Source organism: Scyliorhinus torazame, chromosome 19, assembly GCF_047496885.1.
Source record: "Scyliorhinus torazame isolate Kashiwa2021f chromosome 19, sScyTor2.1, whole genome shotgun sequence".
NCBI lineage: Eukaryota > Metazoa > Chordata > Chondrichthyes > Carcharhiniformes > Scyliorhinidae > Scyliorhinus > Scyliorhinus torazame.
Genome location: NC_092725.1, coordinates 60,259,315 through 60,278,869, shown reverse-complemented (window position 1 = coordinate 60,278,869; position 19,555 = coordinate 60,259,315). Strand labels below are relative to the sequence as shown.

General features: G+C 46.6%; 1 protein-coding gene across 9 annotated transcripts in view; it reads left to right on the top strand.

Annotated features, from left to right (window-relative positions):
• Window positions 1-19,299, top strand: part of LOC140396159 (prickle-like protein 1) — a 225,527-nt gene extending 206,228 nt beyond the window's left edge. For all 9 annotated transcript variants that reach the window (XM_072484404.1, XM_072484398.1, XM_072484397.1 and 6 more), the window contains 3 exons: window positions 9,704-9,890; window positions 11,488-12,354; window positions 17,007-19,299. In XM_072484404.1, the coding sequence (XP_072340505.1) occupies window positions 9,704-9,890; window positions 11,488-12,354; window positions 17,007-17,851 (1,899 nt within the window). In that variant the 3' untranslated portion in view covers window positions 17,852-19,299. The remainder of the gene's footprint in view (window positions 1-9,703; window positions 9,891-11,487; window positions 12,355-17,006) is intronic.
• Window positions 19,300-19,555: the final 256 nt, after the last annotated feature.

Below are 19,555 nucleotides of genomic sequence, written 5' to 3'. Positions count from 1 at the left end.
CATCCGACTAGCCTTCTCCCCATACTCGTAGGTCGCCCCCTGCGCCTTCCTCCACTGTACCTCCGCCTTCCCTGTGGTCAACAGGTCAAACTCCGTCTGGAGCCGTCGTCTTTCCCCAAGTAATCTTTCCTCCGGGGCCTCTGCGTATCTCCTGTCCACTCTCAAAATCTCCCCCACTAACCTCTCCCTTTCCGTGCCCTCTGTCTTCTCCCTGTGAGCCCTGATGGAGATTAGCTCTCCCCTGATCACCGCCTTCAACGCCTCCCATACCACCCCCACTCGCACATCCCTGTTGTCGTTGGCCTCCAAGTACCTTTCGATACACCCCCTCACCTTCCCACACACCACCTCATCTGCCAGCAGTCCCACATCCAGCCGCCACAGCGGGCGTTGGTCCCTCTCCTCTCCCAGCCCCATTTCCACCCAGTGCGGGGTGTGGTCCAAAACGGCTATGGCCGAATACTTCGTCCCCTCCACCCTCGGGATGAGCGCCCTGCCCAGCACAAAGAAGTCTATCCGGGAGTATGCCTTGTGCATGTGGGAGAAGAAAGAAAATTCCCTGGCCTGCGGTCTTGCAAACCTCCATGGGTCCACTCCCCCCATCTGATCCATAAACCCCCTAAGCACCTTGGCCGCCGCCGGCCTCTTTCCAGTCCTTGATATGGAGCGGTCCAGTGCTGGGTCCAGCACTGTATTGAAGTCCCCTCCCATTATCAGGCCTCCTACCTCCAGGTCCGGAATGCGCCCCAACATGTGCTTCATGAATCCAGCATCATCCCAGTTCGGGGCATATACATTTACCAACACCACCCACGTCCCTTGCAACCTACCACTCACCATCACACATTGCCCTCCATTATCTACTGCGATAGTCTTGGCCTCGAATGACACCCGCTTTCCCACCAATATTGCCACCCCTCTATTCTTCGCGTCCAGTCCCAAGTGAAATACCTGTCCTACCCATCCCCTTCTTAATCTGACCTGGTCCGCCACCTTCAGGTGTGTCTCTTGGAGCATAGCCACATCTGCCTTCAGTCCCTTCAAGTGCGCGAACACTCGAGCCCTCTTCGCCGGCCCATTCAGGCCCCTCACGTTCCACATTATCAGCTGGATTGGAGGGGCTCTCACACCCCCCCCCCCCCCCCCCCCCCACATCTGCCGATTGGCCATCTCCTTTTCTGGGCCAGTCCCGCGTCCGCGTCTCCCTCACCCTCCAGTACCCCAGCTGGGGGACCTCCGTCCCGACCACCTCTTCTGTGTCCCCTTCCCTTTCGGCCAGTGCAGCAGCAACCCTTTTTCCCCCCCCTTCCCCCATATCACTCCCGTAAGTCAGCTGACACCTGCTGACCCCGGCTTCCCCCGCCGTCCCTTTGACCCCCCCCCCCCCGTGTGGGAGTTTCCCAATCAATATGCGTTCCTTCGTTCCCCTTCCCGCCTTTCTTCCCGCACGCGGGCAAAAAACCCCGCGCTTTCCAAAGCCTGCCCCGCCCCCTCTGGCGCAGCTCCTGTCGCGGCCTTGTCTCTCTCCCCCAGCCCATGTAGCATTTCCTGCGCGTGATTGACCCCCTATATACAACAACCATCACACATCAAACCCCAAAACATCCCCTCCACCCTCACAAACTCTCAGTTAGAGTCCAACCATTCAGTTTGTATGAAGGTCCACGCCTCTTCAGGCGTTTCGAAGTAGCAATGTTGGTCCTTGTATGTGACCCACAGTCGCGCTGGCTGCAACATTCCAAATTTGGCCCGGTTGAAACCCGCTCTCCGCTTTGCAACCTCCGTGCTCCAGTCCGGGTATATTCGGATCTCTGCATTGTCCCACTTGCTGCTCCGCTCCTTCTTGGCCCATTTCAGGACCCTCTCTCTGTTCGTGAACCGGTGAAATCTCACCACCATCGCCCTTGGCGGCTGAATTGCCTTGGGCTTCCTCGCCAGCACCCGGTGTGACCCGTCCAGCTCCAGCGACCTCGCAGGGGCCTCTGCGCCCATCATCGCCCCGAGCATCGTGCCCACGTATGCCACGGCATCGGCCCCCTCCACTCCTTCTGGGAGACCCAGGATCCGCAGATTCTTTCTCCTCGACCTGTTCTCCAGGTCTTCGAGTCTTCCCGCCCACCTCTTGTGTTGCGCCTCATGCCGCTCCACTCTCACCGCCAGGCCCAAGAGCTCGTCCTCATTCTCACTGACTCTTTTCTGTACCTCCTGGATCTTTACCTCATGGGCCTTCTGGGTTATCCCTAGTCCTTCAATTACTGCCAGCATAGGCGCCAGCATCTCCTTGCGCAGCTCCTCGAAGCAGCGCTTGATGAATTGCTGCAGCTCCGGCCCGCACTTTGCTTTGTCCCCGGCCGCCACCATTTTGATTTTTTCCCATGCTTCTTCCGCTGCTCCAATGCCGCTTTTTTGGCCGTTGCACTTCTGGTCCGGTCCATAAAAGTTGGAGTGGGACCTCTCTCTTCACTTCCCCACGGGTTGTCGTCAAAAAAAAATTCCGTTGGGGCTCCTCCAATGAGCCCGAAAGTCCGTATTAGCGGGAGCTGCCGAAACATGCGGCTTAGCTCCGCATAGCCGCAACCGGAAGTCCGCCTTATATCTCTTTTGCAGCTCATTGTTATATTTTGTTTTAGAATGCCTCTGTACAGCACCTTATGATGTTTTATTACATTATAGGTTCCTTATATATACAACTAGTTTCTGTGATGGTGATGTGGGTTGAGGAATAAGTATTAGCCCAGGACAACCGGGAGAACTTCCTGCACTTCTTCGGACAGTGTGTTAAGAACTTTTATGTTCATTTGAGAGGGCCAATATGGCTTTGGTTTAGAGTTTCATCCTAAAGGTGGCACCACTGATAGTGCAGTATTCCCTCAGTACTACATCAGCTTTGATTTTTGTGCACAAGTCTCAAATTCGTAAAGAAAAACCTCCTCCAAGAAATAATGCCAAAGAACAAAGAAATGTACAGCACAGGAACAGGCCCTTTGGCCCTCCAAGCCCGTGCCGACCATGCTGCCTGACTAAACTACAATCTTCTACACTTCCTGGGTCCGTATCCCTCTATTCCCATCCTATTCATGTATTTGTCAAGATGCCCCTTAAATGTCACTATCGTCCCTGCTTCCACCACCTCCTCCGGTAGCGAGTCCCAGGCACCCACTACCCTCTGTGTAAAAAAACATGCCTCATACATCTCCTCTAAACCTTGTCCCTTGCACCTTAAACCTGCCGTGGGAACTTAATACCTGAGAGAATAGATGGAGCATCTCATCCGAAGAACAGTACCTCCGACACTGCAACATTCCCTCCATTTTCATATTTTCTGTTGACCAGAAGCAGTAGAACCATAGAATGTACAGTGCAGAAGGAGGCCATTCGGCCCATCAAACCTGCACTGGCCCTTGGAAAGAGCATCCTGCTGGAGCCCACTTCTCTACCCTATCCCAGTAACCCCACCCAACCTTTTGGACACAAGGGCAATTTAGCATGGCCAATCCACCTAACCTGCACATCTTTGGACTGTGGGAGGAAATTGAAGCACCCGGAGGAAACCCACGCAGACATGAGGAGAACGTGCAGACTCCGCACAGACAGTAACTGAAGCTGGGAATCGAACCTGGGACCCTGGAGATGTGAAACAACAGTGCTAACCACTGTGCCATCATGCTGCCTCACTAGTTTCCACTAGAGCATCAGCTTTTATTTTTCTGCTCAAGTCTTGGGAGTTGGACTTGAGCACGCAAGGCAGAAATTTAATTTCCCCATACAGGGTGAGGGGCTGTAAAATTCCTCCGATGGCCTTCCCACTGGGCTCCCAAATTTGATGGTGGGTGTGAGGCCTGAGCTGTCCAGCCTACTGCCCAATTGAGGCCCTTAAGTGGCCAATTAATGACCACTGATGGACCATTTCCCACCCAGCCTCAATATGCAGGGGTGGAGGGGGAAACCCGGAAAATGACCCTGATCGGGCCTCTGGTGGGAAAGGAGCATCTCTTCCCTCAACAATCTTATTTAAACAACCTCCTTCCCCCACTGTTCCCCCTGTCGTGCACCCTACCCCTCCCATGTTCCTCCCCTTCCCTCCCCTCCGCACGCCAACCGAGATGGGACTTCCTCCCAAGTCAGGGGCAGAAGTCCCATCTCCAGCCAATTAATGTCCCTTGGAACGTCAAATTGCTGGAGGACAGCCAGTACTTTCAGTGAAGAATTGGTCATCAACTCTTTGGGGAGCAGGAAAGGAAAACCCTCTGTAAATGCATTGGGTTCCCAAATCACTGACAACAAGGACTTCTAACAAAGAGTAGTTTATTCACTAACTCAGCACCTACTTCATGCTTGTGCCTGGCCACACACCCCTGCACTCCGCATGATCGCTTTTGTAGCCACGTCATCACATCACCACTCAGTCTACATTCTTCGCCGTTTAGTTGGAACACCCAGTGGCATGATATTTAAATGGGAAGCTATGCAACTTGTATATTACACAATGGGCTGTGAACAGGCTAACAATACATCGCTATTTACACATATAGTGAGGCATCGATTGAGCTGTTGTAGCTAATGCATAGCTCATTGCATCTCCTATCTCCCAGCCCTCTTCTGTTGTAGAAAAATGAGATTAAGAAGCCAGTTCTAGATGAGCTGGTAATAAAATCCTGGAACCTTATGTTTGATTTGCTCAGGTTCCTGAGCATGTGGTTATGCTGGTGTTGTAGTCTTTTTCTGGCCTTGTCCTTCATGTGTATGACCCATCGCGTTCCATCAGCAGGTTCTGTAGCTGCAGGGCCCGCGACATTGGCCTCTGGAGTAGACTGCATGTCCACTAGTGTAGTGTCCAGTACCATAAGCTGAATGACTGAAGTGCTGTGTCATCTGTTGCTGCTGGTTACGATACCTGTAGGAGGTGACAGCTGTTGCATATACAGTGGGCACTGTCTGAGTCTACCACATAACTATTCAGTTGTGGGACGTGGCTGTGTACCACCGCCAACTGGTCATGGCTACCTGAACCCTGACCATTCGACCAATTGTTAGAGGGCCGAGTCTGTGGGCTTTTTGATTATACTGTGGGTTTTGCTTCTACTGCGTTGCATGTGGGCATCGTGCATGTTGGTTGCAAATTTGGGTTGCAGCAGAACCTTAGCAGTAGGAATCGTGGCCCTGGTATGCTTGGAAAAGAGTTGTTGTGCTGTCGAGGGCAGGCCCTGTCATGGTTCTATGATAGTCATGACACCTAGTGCTGTCATCTGATGCAGCTCATTAACGACTTTCTACTTCACAGCTACTGTTACTTTTCTCGAAACACATACACCGTTGGTGGCACTGAATCATCTAGTCTCATGTGGTACCCAACTGGTAGCTTACCAATTATGTCACAATTGAAGAGGGATGCTTCCCGTCCAAACCAGGGTGCAACACGGTCGGTAGATGCCGGGAGAGACTGGCAGCGTCATCTGGGTGCCAGCCTGGCGCTGCCAATGTGCCAAGGTGGCACTCAGGCTGGAAGGGGTGTTGACAGGCTGGCAGTGCCAATGTGCTAGGCTGGCAGATTGGGGATCGGGCCTGGGTTGCCTTGCCCTTGTGAGTTGGGGACCCCCTTCTAGGTAAGTTGGGTCTTTGGGGGGGGTTCATTGGTCACATTGGGGGGGGGGAGGTGGAGAGATCAGGGCACCTTTTAAAAATGGTATCCCGATCTCCTCCTGCACTGAGTTCTGGCGAGTGGGCTTTCTCAGCGAGGGAAACTGGATTAAGTGCGGCCTTGGTGGGGCATTCCCCGCTGAGGCCTTGAATTGCAACAGAGTCCCCGTCAATAATGTGACTGCGAGCACCTTGGAACACCCGGCTAAACTTGCTTGACACGAGATTGTTGCAATTTGGTTAGATTGCGCCCGAGGTCTTTGTATTTTGTATGCTATCATCTCTGGGGCTTGGTGTTATAGAGCATGCACCTATGGATCAGACCAAGTTGAATTAACCCCCAATGTTATCTTGTCCCGAAGATCTAGGGTGGAATATTATCCGAGTTTGGCAAAATGTCAGGCTCGGACAGAAAACTGGTGCATAGATTACCATTGCACAAACCAGTAGCGGGAATCTCCGCCGGTAGGATTCTCCATTGCACTGGCAGAGCACCCACGCCCCGCTGGTTTCCCAATGGCGTGGAATAGCACAATGGGAAACCACATTGGCAGGTGAAGGAACGGAGAATTTTGCTGCCGTCGAGGCATGCTGCTGCCAGATCGGAGAATCCCGCCCCAGTTTTCTCGTGAAATGTTGAGCCACTTCGACAAAGAAGAATAAGTGGTCGCGGTTTACGCTATAAATTTGGTGGGTTGGGGAGCCATCTTTGAAGGGCGCCCTGATCAAGCGCTATGGTGAAATGCGTACAGACATATCTAACCATAATTGTACATAGTCGTATCAATGTATATATTTGTATACAAAGTGCCACTGGATATAGACAATGACCAACACATGTAGGGACAGCTATAACAGCAGGTGGAACCAGACCGGACAAATGTGTGTATATATATATATATATATTAGAGGACGATCGGGAGCCAGCCACTTGGTAGCAGGAAGGAACAGACATGAGTAACAGAGACGGAATTGTTTCTGTATAGTCTTTGCGTTCTATGTGTACCTTCATCATCAAGGAAGTAACAGAACACTAGTGCTGTTGCCTAACGTGCCCCAGACTCCATCACAGCGATATCGGGGGCTCTGTCATTCCGTTTCTCCGCTCCCTCACACCCATATCCACCATCATTGAGCACTCCCCCCCCCCCCCCCCCCCCCCCCACCTCCCCAACCACCAAACTACCACCAGCACTGACCCTCACCACACATCAAACACCCACCTACCCCTTTGGGAGCTCCCGCTAGTGCCGTCATGTACCAGAGGGCAGTGCCAGGGCATCGCCCGTGCGTGATCGTTTCCACCCGAGGACGACACTTACCTCTGTGCCCAAGATGGAGCCCCTCGACTGCCTCATGCCTGGCCAAACCTGTTGTAAACAGCATAAATATTTAGTGAGGGGGTATCATTTGGTGGGGACAGGCCACTATTAATATTTAAATCAATGCAAAACTATTAAAATGAGGTTCACGCCCTTTGTGAGGTCATCAGTGAGGGGCATGGAAAATCAGGAACACGATCACTCTAGCAAGAATCGCATTTTCTCAGTCTCGTGAGATTTTCTGTCCGCGCCACCGATCCCGCGGACAGCGAGTGCAGGCTCAGGTCGACCATGTGAAACTTGAAACAGGCCTGTGTGCAGTGGAGGGTAGCTACACCTTCCGTGCGGATGATTTGTTTGCCATAAGCTACATGGTCCGCCTAGGTGCTGGGGTCTGATGTTGCATATGGGTCTGATTCTCATAACATTTTGCTGGACCATACACTTTGCTCCAGTGTCAATCTTTACCTCTAGTCTTGTGATACTGCAAATCATGTTGAGTTTGGTGAAGATCTCGCCCTTTTCTATGACCGTGTTGACATTCTCAGTAGTGTTGTTGGAGGCTCTGTAGCTTCACTGCTTTGGCTGAGCTCCAGTTAATTCACCTTACAGACGCTCCAGCCTGTGACCGATCGGCCAGCTGCTATTTTGCTGCTGGCAGAGGAAAGCTGCTGTAGTTTCGATCTGCAGCATTTAGCGCACTGATTCCATTTCCCACATTTGTTGCATCTTTTATAATTTGCAAAACAAGCTGTTCTGTTCTGAGGGTGCTGGTCACTTCAGTTGGAGCAGGGTGTGACCTGTACTGCAATATTTCTGTTTTCCACCTAAAGTCTCTGCTTTTTTGAATGTTCATTTACATTAACAAACAGATACTAATAGCTGTTGTAATGTTAGATCTTTCTCTCGCAGAAGCTGCTTAAGGACTAAATCACTGTGAATTCCACAAACTATTTTACCCTAATTAATTAATCAGTGAGCGTTCCAAATGCACATTTTCTTTGTGAATATTTTCAGGGGATCGTGAAGGATTGGATTGATTCATCTGCTCTTTGGTTTGTTGAATTGAACGCATGATGGGCAGCACGGTAGCATAGCGGTTAGCGCAATTGCTTCACAGCTCCAGGGTCCCAGGTTCGATTCCCGGCTGGGTCACTGTCTGTGCGGAGTCTGCACGTTCTCCCCGTGTGTGCGTGGGTTTCCTCCGGGTGCTCCGGTTTCCTCCCACAGTCCAAAGATGTGCAGGTTAGGTGGATTGGCCATGCTAAATTGCCCTTAGTGTCCAAAATTGCCCTTAGTGTTGGTTCAGTGGGGTTGCTGGGTTATGGGGATAGGGTGGTCTGGGCTTGGGTAGGGTGCGCTTTCCAGGAGCCGGTGCAGACTTGATGGGCCGAATGGCCTCCTTCTGTACTGTAAATTCTATGAAATCTATGAAATTCTATGGGCGAGGATTATATTTTTACTGGGAGACGGATAGTCTCACCTTTTTAGAATGATTTCAGGGTCCTCTTTTTTTTTTTCCCTCCTCCATCTGGAAAACAAGTGACTTGAATTTTCCGATGGTCTCGGGAACCCGCTAGGTTTAATAAAATATAAGCCTGCACCTTTTTTGACTCGTCAAGACAATGCAGCACTGCAGTAAATATGCCAATCTTCTCGAATGTTTCCTATCTGCAATGTTTTCATCCAGGACCAGTGGGTTGATGTGGCAAAGGCCTTGTGCTGCACTGCCAATGCCTGACACCATGTAAATGTGTTGGTTCCCGAATCAAGGACTTATAATGCAGAGTAGTTTCTTCACTAGTTCAGCAGCTACTTCATGGTTGTACTTTACCCACGCTCCCTTGCTTCCGCCGCATGATCCCTTTTGTAGTCGCATCATCAAGTGACACCACTGTCTCTATACCCACCATCCTAGAAATCCTGACCTCTGACTTGGAGGCAAGAATGTCACCAATGGAAACATGACTACCACATGCTGACAGTACTGCAATCCAAAATGTAATATATTGTCAACAACATTTCAAAACTTAAGGTATTTTATAAATTCAAGCACAATTTAATTTTGTTTAGTGTAATCCAGATGCCTGTGGGGGAAATAAGTAATTCCCATGAACAGCAACAACAACTTGCAGTTATATAAAATCTTTAATTTAGTGAAACATCCCAAGGCACTTCACAGGAGTGTGATTAGACTAGAATTTACACTGAGCAACATGGGGATATAATAGGACGGGTGACCAGAAACTACTTAAAGAAGAAGATTTTAAGGAATGTCTTAAAGGGGAAGAGAAAGATCAGGAAATGTCAGATCTCGAAGCCTAGGTTGATGAAGGCACGGTCACCAATAGTGGGGCGACATAAATCATGGGACACAAGGAACCAGGGTTTAAGGAACACAGAGCTCCCAGGACAATCTACCATCTATAAATAAATGTTTTCTAGATTATACATATAGACTAATTATTATTAAATCCTAATGTGATTTGTGTTTGTGATTGAGCAGCTCACAGTGCTCTTTCCGTCCTCTAATGTTTAGCCAGAAGTCAGTGGAAAACTTCTAAGCATTCTTAATCCAGTTTCTAAGAATGTACAAAAGAGAGGTTGTAGCTTTTCTTTCTACTCTTAGTCTTCAAAAATAGAATGTTTATTTACATTTTAGTTTAAATATGAACTGCAAAGATTCATGAGGCACCCAAGAGATTTGGATACTTGCCTAACAAAGCGTTCTTCTGGAATTTCAGATTATATTTGCTGATGAATGCACAGAAGCTGAAGGCCGTCACTGGCACATGAAGCACTTCTGCTGTTTTGAGTGTGAAACTATTCTTGGTGGACAGAGGTATATCATGAAGGATGGACGGCCATACTGTTGTAGCTGCTTCGAGAGTCTATACTCAGAATATTGTGAAGCATGTGGGGATCATATAGGTAAACAAATATTTATTTTCTTATATAATTATCAGCTTAAATTTAAAAACTCATACTTGCATATTTTAAAGTATATTCACCCATGATTAGGTTTTGTGAAATTAATATGTGTTGAATTTTTTAGCAACTGTCAATCAAAAGCAGTGATGGGCAACCAAGGCTAGTGAGTGTGCATCATGAGTGGCCCTCCTTCTCAGTGGGTCGCAAAGTTGGAATCGGCAGTGTGCACGAACCAGAACCCCATGAATAAGATTAAATACATTTAACACACACCGGATATCCCATAATGAGTTACAGAAAAGAAAATACCAAATCATTCATATAATCATTCAAAGCTAGTACCAGCTACACCTAAACGTTAATCGTTTCTTGATTACACAGATTTAGGTATTTATTTTCTTTTTTAATTATTCATATTTATTTATCTCTATTCATCTTTTGTCCTCCTGGCTCCGTTCTCATTCTCGTTCTTTCTCGTGCTCTTTTTTTAAAAAAAAAATTCCCAATAAAGGGCCAATTTAGCGTCACCTACCTTGCACATCTTTGGGTTGTGGGGGCGAAACCCACACAAACACGGGAAGAATGTGCAAACTCCTCACGGACAGTGACCCAGGACCCAGGGCAGCAGTGCTAGCCACTGCGCCACCGTGTTGTCCGAAGGGGGAAAAATCACCAGCAGTCAAAACTTGGCTGTGTGATGCCAGTGATGGACTGCTATGGTGTTCAGCCTCCGTTAGATAGGATAGCTTCAACCGACATGGAAAGAGAAATTGGTAAGCCGTATGGGAATAAAACAGGCATAAAAGATACCAATTTAGCATCTCAGCTGAATACCTAAATTTCTTGCTTATGATTGTTTTTTAAAATAAATTTTGAGTACCCAATTTTTTTTTCCCAATTAAGGGGCAATTTAGCGTGGCCAATCCACCTACCCTGCACATCTATTTAGGTTGTGGGGGTGAGAAACACGCAGATACGGGGAGAATGTGCAAACTGCACACGGACAGTGGCCCAGGGCCGCGATCGAACCCGGGTCCTCGTTGGCGTGAGGCAGCAGTGCTAACCACTGCGCCATGTGCTGCCCCTCCTTGATTATAATGAGAAGATGAAAGCTTGTTTAAGGATTTCTTGGGAATATTAGTCACTGCTGAGTCGAGCAGTCACTGGGCCTTCAGGAGCTTGCTGCAGCCTAATCGGCTGCCAGCAAATAAGTATCTTTTCCCTTAAAAGATTACTTTAATTTGACGTCAGGAGGACTGTTCCTCCAAATGCCGTAGTGCTCCTGTCAGCTGAGATTTGCCTCCTCTGCACCCATCTTTGCCCCGATTCATACCCAAGGACGGTGCTGATAAGTTGAGCAGCGGAGTTACACCAGGCTCTGGAAGCTGAATATCTAGACTAGACCTGAAGTTGGTGTAGCATTAAATTCGCAATGGAAAACAGGGCACAGACTAAATTGTATATCGTGAGTGTTCAATAATGCTCTGTACATGGGTACTAATCTGCATATACATAAGTGAAACACATGCAAGCTAGAGTAAAAATCAAGTGTCGGATTGCTCATTGCTTTTGTTGATGTGAATTCTTTTATATGCAGGAGTTGACCATGCACAGATGACGTATGATGGCCAGCATTGGCATGCCACTGACAAATGCTTTTGCTGTGCTCAGTGCAGGACTTCGCTTCTAGGGTGTCCTTTCCTCCCAAAACAAGGTCAAATTTTCTGCTCAAAAACCTGCAGCCTGGGTGAAGATGTACACGCCTCAGATTCCTCCGACTCTGCATTTCAATCTGCACGGTCAAGGGAGTCCAGGAGAAGTGTGCGAATGGGAAAAAGCAGCAAGTCTGCAGATCAATGCAGGCAGTCACTGTTACTTTCGCCTGCTATAAATTACAAATGCCCCGATTTCTCTGGGAGGGGGGATGATCCCCTATCTCAACAAATGGATGCCCTCAGTCTCACTGGCCAAGCTGCGAGTCTCGGCAACAGTCTTTCCTGGAAGAGCCGAATGGAGACTGACACAGGAGAGGAACATGAAGAATGGGCTGAGCATGATGACTACATGACCCAGCTACTGCTTAAATTTGGGGATCGTGGAATTTTCCAGCAGTTCAATGAAGATAGCAGGCAATGTGAGCACTGGATATCAGACAGTGATGCCAAAAATAAATTGGAAGTGAATGGCCCTAATGGTCAAGGTTTGGTAACTAAAAAATATGAATCCAACATGTACTGGGCACAATCCCAGGACAATCTGGGAGATTCAGCCTACGGCAGCCATCCAGGTCCTGCCAGCAGCAGAAAGATTCAAGAGCTTGACATTGAACATGGCGCAGTAGGCTACAAACATGATCAAAACCCATGGTATGAAGATTCGCTCGAATGCCTGACTAGCGATTTAAAGCCAGCCGAACAAAGTGTTCGAGATTCTGTGGATTCTTTGGCCCTATCTAATATCACAGGTACCAAATGCTGCAAACTATCAAAAATGACAAAAATATTGATCATCTCAGAAAATGAATTCACAAATTAATTTTAGGGATATTTGTGTTAATTTTAGGGATATTTGTAATAAAATTATCATCTTTTGGAAGGTTTTTCTAAAATTCAAATTCAGTGAGCAATAAATAGTTGGGAAGTGAATTATTAAAGAAGATATTCATTGTCTTGGGCTCAATAATGAAGCAACATCAGAGTGTAGAAAAGCGTTTAAATATCTCACACACCATTCCCTTTCTCTTAGTGGGCAAAATATGTGTTTGATCAACATGATGGTGACAACAATAGCTAGCCTGTATGTAATACCTTTAAGAAAGTAAAACATTCAAAGGCACTTCACAGGAGTGTAATCAGACAGTGTGGCCAGAGGTAGACTTTAAGATTGTTATAGTGGAAAAGACAGGTTGAGAAATGGAGAGGTGTAAGCAGGGAAATACAGAAACTCCGAGCTGAAAGTATGGCTACCAATGATTTGGTTAACAAAGTCAGAGTCACATAAGAGGACAGAACTGGTGGAGCACAGAGATCTCAGAGGTTTATAAGGCTGGATAGGGAGGGGTGAAGGTTGGAGGGATTTCAATAGAAGGATCAAATCTTTAAAATTGAGGCGGTTGGGGACCGGAGTAAAGGTAGGTCAATAAGCATGCGGTGATGGGTCGTCGGGGTTTAGTGCAAGCTAGGATACAGACAGCGTCGCATTAGAAGTTTAAAAAAATACTTTATGTAGTGTTTTCCACAATCACCAGATGTCTCAAGAATTCATTTGAAGTGTAATAGTGATATGTTGTTTTAACATCTTTTACAGTTCCACCACACTGTGATGAGTGATCATAGTGTCAAACATGCTTCAGTTGGTAGCACTCTCCCCTCTGGAACTGGGCGGCACAGTGGTTAACAATTTTGCTTTACAGCGCCAGGGTCCCAGGTTCGATTCCCGCTTGGGTCACTGTCTGTGCGGAGTCTGCACGTTCTCCCTTTCTCTGCGTGGGTTTCCTCCCACAACTCCCTAAAGACATGCTGTTAGGTAATTTGGACATTCTGAATTCTTCCTCTGTGTACCCGAAGAGGTGCCGGGATGTGGCGACTAGTTGCTTTTCACAGTAACTTCATTGCAGTGTTAATGTAAGGCTACATGTGATAATAAAGATTATTTTTATGTCAAGGTTTGACCACAAAAAATATTCTAGTATAGGACTATACTATATAGGAATGCTGCAATGTCCGAATTACCATCTTCTGGATGAGGCACTTGTAGACACAATGGACAAGACACAGGCTAGATGCAAGATAGATGTTCCTGATGTGGGTGTGTCCTGAACCAGGGGTCACAGTCTGAGGATACAGCGTGAACCATTTTGGATAGAGATGAGGAGAGATTTCTTCACCCAGAGAGTGGTGAGCCTGTGGAATTCCTTACCACAGAAAGTAGTTGAAGCCAAAACATTGTGCACGGGATTCTCCGTCCTGGGATGCCCGGATTGCATTCCACGATGGAACGGAGTATCGAGCGGCAGGGAAAAATTGGGATCGGCGCTGGGTGATGCTCCAACACCCCGCTGGCGGCGGAAACGAGGTCCATGCAGCACACCAGAGGGCGCATGTTAATAAATGCAAATGGGTCTTGATCAATATGGCACAGTGTACTATGATCCAGCCCTCCATGATTCTCCAGTCCCTGCAGCCACGAACCACATGGGCGTGGATCACTTGTGGCCTCTACCAACATGGCCTGACATGGCACAGCACCCTTGACCCACCACGAGTTCTACCATATCAGGGCCACACTAGTAAAGACCATCTGACCCCATCCAAGGACCACCCCTCCGACCCCAAAAATGCACTGTTTGCCCATGCCCCCTCCCCACCCACCGGGACCTCTGTAATAGGGAGATCCCCACTTGGACCCCTGTAATAGGGGGACCCATTGGGACCCTTGTAATGGGGGGTGCAGGGACTACTGGGACCCCTTGGCTAAAGGGATCCCCACAGAGACACCTGTGATAGAGGGAAGCCCCCCTCCCCAGGGCCCCCTGTAAAAGGGAGAACCTCCACAGGGACCCCCCCTCACTCAAAGGGACCCCTTCACAGGTACCTGTAATAGGGGGACTTTCCTAACAAGGGACCCATCAAGTGGGCAGTACGGAAGCACAGTGGTAGAACAGTTGCTTCACAGCTCCAGGGTCCCAGGTTTGATTCCCGGCTTGGGTCACTTGTCTGTGCGGAGTCTGAACGTTCTCCCCGCATTTGCGTGGGTTTCATCCGTGTGCTCCGGTTTCCTCCCAGAGTCCAAAGATGTGCAGGTTAGGTGGATTGGCCATTTAAAATTGCCCTTAGTGTTCAAAAAAGGTGGTGTGGGGTTACTGGGTTATGGCCATAGGGTAGAGGTGTGCACTTAAGTGGGGTGCTCTTGGCACCACGGTGGCGCAGTGGGTAGCACTGCAGCTTCATGGCACCGAAGTCCCAGGTTCGATCCCGGCTCTGGCTCACTGTCCGTGTGGCGTTTGCACATCCTCCCTGTGTTTGCGTGGGTTTCACCCCCACAAGCCAAAGATGTACAGGATAAGTGGATTGACCACGCTAAATTGCCCTTCATTGGAAAAATGAATTGTGTACTCTTAAATTTATTTTTTAAAAGTAGGGTGCTCTTTCCAAGGGCCGGCAGACTCGATGGGCCGAATGGCCTCCTTCTGCACTGGAAATTATATGGTTCTATGAAACCCTGCCTAAAGAGACCCACTCATACAGAATCACCCCTCACCACCCCCCCCCCCCCTTCCCAGAAAATGGACCCCTTTCTGGAAGCTACAAAGCAGTCCAGACAGCGGCAGAGAGTGGAATTATAGCTGTAACATTTAATTTGCAGCTCTGTGTCCATTCCTGGAAGGAGAGCAACTGTGACCTGCGTCTGGTTCCCATAGATCCATTAGCTGCAAGCCATTCATCGTTTTCTCGTAGTGGTCTATGATTGACAGCTTCTACAACCATCTGCAGCTTTGATTCATTCATCTCCCTTCACAGTTTGTAAGCAGTGACCACATCAAAGTGCATGCTTGAGTGATTAGAATGCACTTAGTGCTTGGAACGCACTTGCCTCTTTTTGCATTGCTTCAAGAAATAGATATAGCAGTTGGAGTGAAGGGATGAAAGGATATGGGGGTGAAGGTGGGATTAGGCTATTGAGTTGGGTGATCAGCCATGATCATAATGAATGGCGAGTCCTGTTCCTATTTTCTATGTTTCTATGAGACATTCAATTGAGATCTGTCTATCATCCCAAATGGTCATAAAAGGTCCCAGGGCACCATTCTTTTTTTAAATAAATTTAGTGTACCCAATTCATTTTTTCCAATTCAGGGGCAATTTAGCGTGCCCAATCCACCTAGTCTGCACATCTTTGGGTTGTGGGGGCGAAACCCACGCAATCACGGGGAGAATGTGCAAACTCCACACGGACAATGACCAAGAGCCGGGATCGAACCTGAGACCTTGGCGCCGTGAGACTACAGGGCTAACCCACTGCGCCACTGTGCTGCCCTAGGGCACCATTCTGAAGGAGAGTAGACGTGTAATCTCTTGTGTCCTAGCCAATCCCTCAATCAAAATCACTAAATCAGATTATCAGATCATTGTCACGTTGTTACTTGTGGGAGCTTGCAATGGCAAATTGACTATCTCATTTCCTTCATTTCAGCACTGACTGCACTTTAAAAGTACTTAATTGCCTGTAAAGCACTTCGGGGCATCCTGTGCTCATGACATATACTGAATCTAATGCAAGCTTTTAAAAAGTTTCTCTTTGGTTGAATTATCCTACAATATAACACTTGTGGAAACTATGTTTTGTTAAACTTAGAGCACCCAATTCATTTTTTTTTCCAATTAGGGGGCAGTTTAGAGTGGCCAATCCACTTAGCCTGCACATCGTTGGATTGTGGGGTCGAAAATGTGCAAACTCCACACGGACAGTGACCCAGAGCCGGGAGCGAACCTGGGACCTCGGCTCTCCTTTGTCTTAGCTTACTTGTTACCTCCTCAAAGAAGTCTGACAGATTTGTCAGGCATGACCTCCCCTTGACGAAGTCCTATTTTACCCCACACTTTCAAGTACTCCGTAATCTCATTCTTCTGTTTAAATTTTATTTCCTTTTTTAAAATATAAATTTAAAGTAACCAATTTTTTTCCAATTAAGGGGAAATTTAGGGCCAGTCCCCTTACCCTGCACATCTTTGGGTTGCAGGGGTGAGATACACGCAGACATGGGGAAAGGCAATCTCATCCTTAATAATGGACAAAATCTTACCAATGAGTTACGAGCTGTCTCCATGCTTGCTGGTATACACGGCTCTGTCCAATACCAGACTGATTCTTGCTGCACGTCATGTGCTTTCTTACATCACTGTGTGGGCAGTACTGTACTCAGTCCCACATTAACCTTGCATGTGCCAGGTGGCATTATTAGATAGAGTGGTACTTTGGAGAGGAGGAAGTAAATTAAAATTCTCAGGATTCATTGAGTTAGAACAAATTCTTTAATGAACCTGTGTTTTAGAACATAGCAATGGTATTATGCGTAATGTTTAAAATTATTTATTCTTCCCGATTGTTTTTCTGTAGGAGCTTCAGTAGATGGTGACAGCCAACAAAGGTCATCCCTGTTTTCTGTACAGGATTTCAAGGAAATCGAGAATGACTGTGAAAAAATGAGTAACATGGGAACAATTAATTCCTCAATGCGTCACCGCAGCACAGAATCCCTTAAGAGTTTGACATCAGAACTCAGTCAGGTCATGACACCAGAGGAAAAGTCAAAGCCTCTCTTTAATCCAATGCTCAGAAGATCGAAGTCCCAGACAAGGCCACATCAAGTTAAGTTTTCTGATGACATCATTAATTACAGGAACTATGAGGAGACAGAAATTCGACAACCTCCAATGAGTGAAAGAACTCGCCGGCGTGCGTATAATTTTGATGGATATGGGAATCGGCACCATCATCGCCGCCGAAAGAGCAGGAAGTCCCGGTCTGACAATGCCCTCCATCTGGTTACAGAAAGGAAGAGTCCAAGAGAAAGACCTCGTGTCTACTCTCCAGAGGACTGTGACAAATTAATCCAGGCCAAAGTCTCACGTGAAAGGCAAGCATACCAGGAAGTGTATGGGCATTACAATCATAACCCAGACTATGCACTACAGAATCAAGTAGTAGACAAATTTCTTGGTTTGTATGCTGAGGATGGTGACTCCTGGTGCTCAACATGTTCCTCCTCGTCCTCCGATTCAGAAGAAGAAGGCTATTTCCTTGGACAACCTATTCCACAGCCCAGGGCCCAAAGATACCAGTGTTGTACAGATGACCTCACAGGAGCATCAGCAGTGCTGCCAGGTTCCAGTGTTGGACCTCGGACCACCAAACCCAAAAAGAAAAAGGGGCACAAAGGGAAAAATTGTATAATATCCTAGAGCAGAATTAGTATGAATCAAATCTGCAAGTAGATTTTCACGCATACTACCCTGTGAATTCAAATGGTGTTACTAAATGTATAGTGGAAGCAATCTATAAGTTAATTTGAATACTACAGTATACCAAGAGATAACATTTTTGGCGGCAAGAATGTTACTAGTCTACTTCAAATCCAGGAGTGACTGATAAGCCATTTGTGGATAATCACATTATTGTTTACACTTGTAGCAGTACTTTTGTCTCTGTATTTTCATGGGCTACCGACTTATAATGAGGTCTTGTGGTGCAGTGGGTAGCGTCCCTGCCTCTGACCAAAAGCTCTTGAGTTTGTGTCTCACCCTAGGACTTGATCACCAAGTAAGATGCATTCATTACTCAGCCAAGCAGACTGAGTATTAACGTGAAAATCCTTCCAACAGATTCAGTGGCAGGTGGTAAGAGTGGGAGAGACTCCTGGTTACCCATGTAATGTAAAGAATGTTGGAGCCGATACCATCATTATCCATGGCTCCAGATCACAATGTGAATATTGTCACAGCAACTTGGAATTGCTGGGTAAACTGTAACACACCACCAATATCTACTTAAATTTCTTTCATCATGTACATGAAACTTCATACTGCCAAGTTTACACTTCGAGAAACCTTCAAGTGGGTTTTGTCGGCTTTTAACTTTGTAACCTTTCAATATGTCTTAATTGATACTTTATCTTATTATAATATTAAATGTTCCCAATGCATTAATTATTTGCAATGAGTTTGTATATCCAAAACAAAGGAGGATGAATGACCATGGGGCAATAAGCAATAAAAGTCAGGCTGGAGTATATGGGTTCAAATCTGCTTCACCCAATTCAAATAATACAAGCATTAAAGTGGCTGCAATCTGTAATTTCAAAGAAAGATGTTGGTATTTAAAATGTAGCATTTAGTAACGAAAGCTAATCATAATTTAACAGTGCAAATAATGTATATATTGTAAAGTCCAGATTAAGAAACTGATATTTTTATATATCCCTGAATTACAAAACAAGTTGTTTATCTTTGATTGCAAGAAATAGATGTGATGAAGTAATTGGCAATATTTGATTCATTTTCTTAAAAAGACCCTTGTGTTAAATAACAATGTAGTGTTTTGTGTTTAGACTGTATGTGTTTAATGCTTCTACTTCATACAGCAAGCAGCTTCCCCCTGGTCCTTTTTTGAAATTAAATTCCTATTATGGTCTTTAAGTAAGCAGAGTATTACTACTCCTTTCTCAATTCCAGAACCTGGGGTCCTTGCTATGTTCCAGGAGTTCATTGTGAATCAGCTAATGTAAGAAATATCAAACTGATGTATAAATGTAAAAACTGGGACATGTGGATGAATAAAATAAAGTTATAAGATAATCCAATTTGTTTCACTAAAATGCATTATATCCAATAATAAAGAGCTGTGAAGTGAATCGGCATGTGGTTCTGATTAATTAGAACATATTTTTATAATTGCTAAATGTGACACTCCAGACAGAACCCAGAACAGATGGAAATCTTTCACAACCATGTTTAATGTTTAAAAGATTTTTGTTGATAGCATCTACTTCCTGCTGTTGTATTCCCATAACTTGGGTGGGGAACGCAAACAGTTTGTAATTGGAACTGAACGTCGAGTTTGTCCAGTTCGACTGAAAAGTTGTCTGATTAATTTTCCCACAAATAAAG